Raw genomic sequence first — 9,840 nt, forward strand, 5'->3', positions numbered from 1 at the left:
TACATTAATTTGTAGGATCCTTTACTATAGATAATTTAGCTGATCTGTAACAATAACATCTTCATGCCTTATATATCATGTACTGTAGTACGCCACTAGATTAAAACTGACGTGGAAAGGTAACACATGGCCAGCGAAAGCTCTTTTTTTTTAGAGCCCAGGTGGTCGTGTGGTCTAGCGGGACGGCTGCAGTGCAGGCGATTTGGTGTCACGATATCACAGTAGCATGGGTTCGAATCCCGGCGAGGGAAGAACCAAAAATTTGCGAAAGCAAATTTACAGATCTAACATTGTTGGGTTGATGTTTAGACGAGTTATATATATGTTACAGTAAATAGGTGAAATTAGGAATTACATGTAATTACTAAAATTTAGGAATTACATGTAATTCCCGATGCACTTAGTAAATACAAGTAATTCCTAAAACTACCCAGTTATTACCAGTAATTACTAATTTTTAAATGATTTTTTACACCTATTTACTAACTGTTAAAACAATGTTGTAATATGGTCAGCTGATCAAAAGTTATGGTAATACCTACTAGAAGATCAGTGAATACTCTTCGAAAGTGATCAACCTAAAATGTTCTTTCTTGTTATTGGTGCATAAGCTACGAAATATATAAATTTATAGCAAACTAAATATGATTTTTGTGTTGTTAAGTCATTAATTATAATGAAATTAGAATTCACTTTTAGCAGGCAATCTCACTGGTTCTATTTTGTTAAATATGCTGAGAAACATGGTTGATGAGTTGTGCACTTGCAAGTTAATAATTGGACCTCTTTGAATGTAATTTAATAGTAACTTGGAAAAAACTAAGATCAACTATAAGTAATATACGATAAAAGTATTATTTTACAAACTTTACTTCAAGATATTATCTTATGATCATAAACGAACTTCTGTCCAAGTTTGGTGGAAACCCAGTCATAGTGAAAAGTTAAGGTTAAATGGCATGACAACTACAAACATGTTCATTATAACATGTATAATAAAATGCGGAAAAAAAAGGATTTCATTTTTACTTGATTTAGTTACCTCTTAATATTTGTCTTATGATCATAAACAAGCTTCTTTTCAAGTTTGGTAGAATCCAGGATAATTTAAGAAAGTTATCAAAATTTAGCCACTGATGACGGAACATAGGTTGGTTCGCTATGTCTCGCGTTTTTGCGATAATAGTCACATGCATGCTCGACAAAAATTAAAATAATGTCAACAAAAGGGGTGAAATTTTAAGGTGACTAGATTCATCACAAATGTCTGACAGAATAAGTCATTGTTGTTGCTTTGACACATTCCTCAGTTCCTTTCTCAATTTTATAGTTAATAGATATAGGAAGATGTGGTATGAATGCAAATTAGAAAACTCTCAATTCAAGTAACATATATTTTTTAAAAGTAAACCATTGTATGTCAAGGTATGGCCTTCAATACTTAGCATTGACTGACCGAACAGCAAGCTATAAAAGCCTCCCAAAAATACTAGTGTAAAACCATTCAAATGGAAAAAAGGAGAGTTCCCCTATATAAAAACGAGAAACTAGGAAAACTGATGAACTATTTAGAAAAAGGAATTTAACTTTTGTCATTGGGCAACTTGAAAAGCAAAATTAATATAAACAATAGGCTCTCAAGATCCTGAATCGCTCACCTGATTTTTTTTAACTCAATTTATTCATCAATCATGATTTATATTTTAGAGTTATAATGTATATCAGTGTTTGCTTTACATTGCTTTTTTTTTGTCATATATGCCACAAAATGAATATATAAAGTTATGTAGAAAATCATCAGATATAAACTAAATTTGAACTTGATCTGCAATTTGTCAACTTAATACCAAATCTGAAATCAATATTTACAAGCATAAGGGGTAAGTGTGTAGTTAATTTTTAAAGTCCAAGGACCACAACTCTGCACAAAATCATCAGCCTGAAACAAAATTACAACGTCATCTATAACTTGTCTGGATAAAACTTTTTACCAACTTTCAAATCAATATCACTTCAAACTTCCCACAAATGTCTGTCTAAATTTTGGATTGATATCAATGTCTTGCATGCTGATTTTTAGGGAGTTTCAAAACGTATTAAACCACCATTTTCCAGTTTCGATTCACAAACTCTAAAGAGTATGCACTTTTGATGTGCCTTATATTCCTTAATCCTTAAGTATAAGCCATAAAAAATCCTATCCCTTTACTTTCTTGTTTGGTAACTTGAATTATGTCTTTAATTTTAAAACAAAAAATCAAGTCAGTAAATAGCTGTAAAAATTACAAAAATAATCAGTAAATACCAGTAATTACTGAATCAACTAGTAAATACATGTAATTACTAAATTGGCTAGTGATTACAGGTATTTACTGAAATGTTTAGTAATTACGTGTAATTCCTAATTTCACCTATTTACTGTAACATATATATATCTGTTGTAGAGTTGTCACTGACTCAGACGTACCATTTTTTATAGCTTAAACTATAGAACATTTGAGTAAAAGTTTAAAATATTCATTGATGTTCTATTAAAAAAGATATATGTTTTTAGCTGAAACTACATTGAATTGGAGTAAAAGTTTAACATATTTATTGCTGTTCGATAAATTGTGTGAATTTCTATAAATTTATTTGTATGAGTTCAAGATTATTGTTTTGATATGTTTATAAAAAAAATCTTCTCTCTCATTGAGGTCATCAGGTTCAAGAGTTCGTAACTTGTGCATCAAACGATCTGTCTAATAATATTCCTTGTATTTCTAATTTTGTTTTTTCTCAATTTTTGAAATGTGACGTTTTCAAAATCATGCCCTTCACCGTGTTAGACTTTTCGACTGTCTTTTAATGTAAATAATCTTCTTTTGCATAAGACTTTCTCCATTTTTTCCATTTTGTGTAAATTATTTTCAATTTGTCGCAGGAAACTTATTGTATCATAATATCTTGGATTATTTGTAACAATCAGAAAAGTTTTGTCTAATTTGTTCGATTATTCTGCGGTTGTTAGTGATCTCCGTGTTTCTGTAATAATTGGTCCTTTTGTCAGTGGGTGCAATCAAAAGATTCTTTCTATGACGTCATATTTTGAGGGACCATGTATAATTAGCCCTTAGTGGTGGTTATGTTATTAAAGATAATTTAATAAAACTAGATATCACTAGAATTATAATTTTCTCTAGTTTATAATGAAATAAAAATAAATTGTACTTTTAATAGTATAAAAAAAGTTTTATCCGGAGACAATGGAAAAACCATTGCCTAAACTAATCATAAAAAACTTGAATTCATGTCATGTGCACATTCATGAAGAAATGAGACATGCACATTTTTCATAATCATAACTGTATGGATTTCATAGATGTTTACCTGGTCTTTCAAAATATTCATGCTTCAGGGTACGTTCGCCTACTCCGAAAAGAGCTACAGTGGCTGCGAATAAGTTTTTAACTTGTAATGCCAAACAAACAGGATGTTTACAGTGTTGTCTCCCCTCAAAACATGAATATTTATTCTATTTTTTTAAATTATTTTAATCATTCAACCTGTTTTAATTGAAGCTAATTAACTTATTTTTACAATCAAATACAAACAACATGATACTTTTTCACCAATTATGTTGATAAAAAGGGACTTCCCTCCATGTCTATTTTTAGTCAGGCAATAACCCCCAGTTTTTATGCGAAACTGTTTATAGCACCCCGTGCCTTTTTAATTCCGTAATTCATTATTTTTTCTGTATCTTGTTGATTTTTTAAATACACTTTCAATTCTTCCAATCTGTTATTGTGTAAAATGCTTATAGACTAGATTAAACCAATATTTTTTAAAATTATTCTTGTGGTCAAATTATTTATTAATGAAACAATTTTAACGCCACATGAAAATCGGTGAAATACCATTGTACCATGGTCTTTTCTAACGCCCTGATATTCTCTTCAAATACGGTTACAATTCGTGTGCTAATCAGTTACGAACTTATCTAGTTAGTGATTTTTCAGCAGCAATTTCATCAAATTCTGAGAAAAGGATGCTTTTACCTCTCGTGACCTCCTCCTCGAGATAATATAAGAAAGATGATACCGATATGTATTTTCAGTACTGTATTAATGATGTTGAAAATGCATGGTGTTAGATTTAATAATATTCGAATTTTTCTATGATTTTTTAATTTTTAATTATTTGAAAATCTACACTAAATATATATATATATATATATATATATAAGGTCAGTTTCCGTTTCATCCTAAGTATGAAACATGATTAAGAAGAGGTAGACGTACCTGCTTGTAAATCTTTTCTGTTGTTTGGTGAATTACTAAATTCTCCTCTGAAACCTGCGGCAGTTTTTGCACGTCTATTACTTATTCCTGCAAAATATATAGATGTATGGGAAATCGATTTAAAAACTTATCAAAGATTGGCGGCTTGAATGTTTGTGTGTCAGACGCACGTTTAGTCTACAACAGATTCATCAGAAGCGTTCGTATTAATATTGTTGAAAAGTCAAATCAAATGCGCACTTGAAAACCATTTATTAACAATAAATTCCGAGAATAATAATTAACGCCATAGCGACCAATACGCCAGCGAATAATAAGAAAACGCGCCAACCTGACCTTAAAACCGAAGACTTACAATAACATGAAACGTCGTTTGATTTTCACACTGACATAATTGATACATTATTTGTTTATTTAATACCAATTTTACAAGCCTGGGATCACTTGTTATAAGTCGTAAAATTCATTTCCGCTCATTCATTCTTTTTTTTAGTGTTCTTTGATAAAAAAAAATATACCTTTTACAACTGAGGTCGAAAGTTGACAAACGAAGCACTTACTTACTTCCCACAGGTCTGAAAGGTATTGAGACTTATTCGATTCCATTTTTCAATCGTATAAAATTCCCTACGGCAAAGACTTTGTCCACATATGTTACAAATTTTAGGCAATGAGGTCCAAAGTTTGGGTCTAGAGACCAACTCAATTTTAATTCGTAAATATTAACTCCGACAAAGCTGTTACCCACACTATGTAAGAATAATAGCGATTGTCTAAGGTTGCCTCGAATAAAATACCCAAGTGGGTTAAGTTACAGAACGTATACAACAACTCAAAATACCTGTTTATGTATAATCAGTAATTCATGTTTTGTTATATCATCCACTTTGACAAGCTGATTGGCCGGTCATCCCAAGATGTCGGATAATAAAATTGGTCAGTATTTGTATAGTCTGTTTCAGTGTTTCTAGATCATTTGTTTTTACAGTCATCCTTTCAAATTACGGTTATCTTTAAACCAATTACGGTCATCCTTGTTATGAATCGCTGATCCTGTTACGGTCATCTCGATAATGATTTACGGTCATCTTAGCGCTTTTTTTTAAATCCAATTTCCTGTTTCAAACACATTTCTCGGTAGCAATTTTCGATTTCCGTGTGAATCTTTTATAAATTTAAATGGTACCAATAGATATAGGAAGATGTGATGTGAATGCAATGAGACCACTAACAATTTATAAAAGTAAATTATTATAGGTCAATGTACGGCCTTCAACACGGAGCCTTGGCTCACACCGAACAACAAGCTACAAAGGGCCCCAAAATAAATAGTGTAAACTATTCAAGCGGGAAAACCAACGGCCTAATCTATATGAAAATAAGAAAAACGAGAAACACGTATAAATTACATAAGCAAACGACAACTACTGTACATCAGAGACCTGAGTTAGGACAGGTGCAAACATTTGCAACGGGATTAAACGTTTTAATGGTACCAAACCTTCACCCTTGTCCTGAAACAATAGCATAACATCACAACATAGAAAAACAATGTATGCTTTGTAATGAAAATGATATAGAAACACTTTATTAAACAGACAATACAAATACTGACCTAATTTGTCATCCGACATCTTGGGATGACCGTGAATGCAGTTACGGTCATCAGCTTTACCCCAGTGATCATCTGTGGTTACATATCTTTAAGTTATATAAAGTGACTTGAGGATTATCAGAATTGATAAAAGATAAGTTTTGTAAAGAAAAAAAATATTTATGACCTGAAAGATACACCTACATGTAAATAATTCAGTTAGGTAATGATATCATTATTTCTTTTAAGGTGATCCTTAATTTCGTACAGGATAACCTTGATTCGTATTTGGAATATCTGTTGTTAAAAAAAATATCATTTAATCAATTAAGGATATCTAAAATATTTGTTATTAAAGTTAGGCGGTGCAGTTTAACATAAAGCCATTGTTTAACCTCTGGTGTATGCCCTTTATGACATAACCCAAGCGGAAGTTCACAGCCTGCTCATCCTTAGTCAATGGCATATAATTTCTTTATAATATTGACCAAAGTTTTTACGTTAAGATTCGCCTTTTTGTCTGGGCAAACTGAAACCGTAGCTTATGACTTTTATATACTGTGGACACATACTTCGCGGTAGCCATTTTTGTATAGAAGTTGCGATAGAGTAATGTCGCCAGACTTCACTTTTTAACTTCATTTGTAGTCCTTCATGAATGAACGTGGGGAGAGGATATGGTTTTAATTCAGCAATTTTGGACCTCATTAAAAGAAGTTCTATGAATAAACCCTTCATGCTATCTGGCCCATGCAAATTCTAAATGAGGACATTGACTGTCTTTTACAAAAATCTTTTCCTCTGAAACTGTTAAGAAAAATTTAACCAAACTAGTCCCCAAATATCACTAGAGTATCTAGTTTTAAAAAATGTGTCCGATGACCCCACCCGTGAATTAAGATAGCCGACATGGCTTAAAATAAAACAAAGGGGTAAAAGGCAGTTTTGGCTCATATTTCTGAAACCAAGGAATTTAGAGCAAATCTGACAGGATAAAATTGTTCATTAGGTCCAGATCTATCTGCCCTGACATTTTCAGACCATTTCAGCAACCCGTTGTTGAGTTGCTGCCCCTGAATTGGTAATTTTAAGAAAATTTGCAGCTTTTGATTATTATCTTCAATATTATTATATATAGTGATAAACTGATAACAGCAATAATGTACAGCAAAGTAAGACCTAAAACTAAGTCAACATGATCAACATGGCCAATCACCCCTTGACTCCTTAAGGAGTTATTGCCCATTAAGGACAATTTTTATAAATTTTATAAAAACAAATTCCACTTCACCAACATGGTCAATTGACTTCTTAAGGACATATTGCCCTTTGTAGTCAATGTTTATAAATTTTGTAAAAAAATAATTCAAATGTAACTACTGGGCCAAGTTCATTATAAATAGAGATAATTGTAAGCAGCAATTCAGTCAAGTAAGATCTACAAACTCATCACCATCACCATAACACTATTTTATCATGACTCCATCTGTGTCCTTTGTTTAACATCCACATAGACAAAGGTGAGTGACACAGGCTCTTTAGAGCCTGTAGTATTATTTTAAAAACAGTTGTTAGTCGTTTATAATTGAATTCTTATACCTTGTACATGTAATATGGAGAGGGCTTTTATATGCTGTGCCTGTTGCTCAATCCTTTTCATATTTTAATGAATAAAATATATTTAAAATAAAATCAAAACATCATTAAGTAATGTCAAACCGATAATATCTAAAGACAAATTATCATCAAGTAACAATAAAACCACACCACGTAATATCAGAGTACCAAATAAGACATGTGTGAAGTTCGATATGCGCATTCTCACTCAACCAAAAATGTCCAAAATAGAAATATGACACAAATGGTAAGTTACAGATCGAACAAATATTATTGTAGCTAAAGATTTTTTGACAGCGAAAGCATATCGTGAGATTAATTCAAATCAATGAAAAATAGATTTTTTTTTCAAAATCTGTCAACTTTTAAAAAGACAATTAACAGTCATAAAGTGTAAATGTTTTAATGCGATTTACAACTTATTGTCATATACAATCTCGAAAATTTGTTATTGTCCACTGTATCTTTGGTTGATTATACAAAAGAACTTATTTTCATTAAATACAGTTTTACTATAAAACTCATCATATTTAATAAAGCAAAAACATCTTCAGAGTCATTTAATCTTACTTTCAGATATATTGATGATGTCTTGTTTATCAATTACCAACATTCCAGTGATTGCTTCAATCTGATGTATTTTAAGGATTTTTCATTATCATATTCATGATTCTGAAATTATGACTGATGCATTCAGAATATTAGATGCATAACAAATAGATGGGATAAAAATCTCGCTTTTTTTCGGAGTTCATGAAGTTCTTTTATATTTTGTGTTTTACATTTCATGTTTTTTTTCTAAATGGTTTTATGGTATTTGAATCTTTGTAGACTTTTATATCTTCTAATCAAACCTTGCCATTGCAGTTGATGAATTGAACAATTTCTTGTTTTTAGATGAAGAAGGTCGGTTATTATCCTTCAGTATATCAGGGATTCACTTCACCACTTTTTGTATCATAATCTCAAAACATCAAAGTTATATAATATCGATGATAAACCCTCACAATCCGATAATTTTACGATCCCGGCTAACACTGTGGATGGTGTAAACTTCACACTAACACCATACACCATTACACCATACACCATTACACCATACACCTTGTACCATTACACCATACACGTTACACCATTGCACCATACACATTACACATTACACCATACACCATTCCCCATTCTATCTACACGATCCGAAATTACCCGTAATACAATTAAATTTCAAATATTAAGATTATTTTTATTGTTTATGTTTACAATCCGAAAAATTAAAATAAAAAGAACTTCGTTTTCAACCAATGAAATGTTGTACAACGTTCATGCACACCATTCCCGATCGCACGTTACACAATCACATCATTCTTCATACATCATTACACCATTCCCCTTACACCATACATCATAGCACTATACAGCTTAAACCCTTGCACCATATACCATACACCATTACACCATACACGTTTTTTGGGGAAGTTTACACCATCCAAGGGCTGTATTGTATCAAAAGCTTTCTTCACAATTGGTTTTGTACTAAGTACGTATGTACATAGTTTGTTCATCATTATTTTAAAGTCAGGAAGTTTGTGTAATAACAACAAATAGTGTGGTTTTTTTAATCTATGGAGGGAATTAGAGATTTGACGGTTTTAAGAAAAAAAAAGATGGAAGGTTTTTCGCCGATTGTATGGGCTTTCTATACAAATACTGCCCATTTTGTAAGAATTCAATTAGTAATATTTCAAATGATAATTAAGATAAATGCATTATTTTTTCGATTTTCAATTCAAGTTCATCCATCTAAAGTTGTTTGCAAACTTTTACTGAAATCTGTGACATAACCCATTTACTGTTACTTGACCTTAAATGGAAACAGCTTACATACGCTTATATCCTGACAATCAACAACATATAAGAAAATTTATGGTCAGAGATATATATTAGTTTAAATTATCCATACATGTCATATGGTATCTTGTTGGGAGTTATCTCTTGGAAGCGTTTTATGTTTAACCTTAATTTTCAAAAGGTAAACGTACCTGTTTGTAAATCTTCTCTGTTTGATGAACTACTCAATTCCTCACCGATGCCTACGACTGACGTAACAGGTATTTCACTCATATCTGCAAAATATATACCTGTATGTGAAATTAAACTCATCAAAGAAACTAGAGGCTCTAAAGAGCCTGTGTCGCTCACCTTGGTCTTGTGCATATTAAATAATGGACACGGATAAATTCATGACATAATTGTGTTTTGGTGATAGTGATGTGCTTGTAGATCTTACTTTACTGAACATTCTTGTTGCTACAATTATCTCTGTCTATAATGAACTTGGCCCAGTAATTA

The 9,840-nt window shown here is 31.5% G+C and overlaps 1 protein-coding gene across 1 annotated transcript in view; it reads right to left on the reverse strand.

The window, feature by feature from the left end:
- The window catches only part of LOC139483202 (GTPase IMAP family member 9-like), a 28,890-nt gene extending 19,278 nt beyond the window's left edge, over positions 1 to 9,612 (reverse strand). Inside the window, exons 1-2 of the mRNA XM_071267233.1 lie at positions 9,531 to 9,612; positions 4,284 to 4,370 (exon numbers count right to left, since the gene is read on the reverse strand). Coding sequence (XP_071123334.1) covers positions 4,284 to 4,370; positions 9,531 to 9,612 — 169 coding nt within the window. The remainder of the gene's footprint in view (positions 1 to 4,283; positions 4,371 to 9,530) is intronic.
- Positions 9,613 to 9,840: the final 228 nt, after the last annotated feature.

This window comes from Mytilus edulis, chromosome 7 (assembly GCF_963676685.1).
Source record: "Mytilus edulis chromosome 7, xbMytEdul2.2, whole genome shotgun sequence".
Lineage (NCBI taxonomy): Eukaryota > Metazoa > Mollusca > Bivalvia > Mytilida > Mytilidae > Mytilus > Mytilus edulis.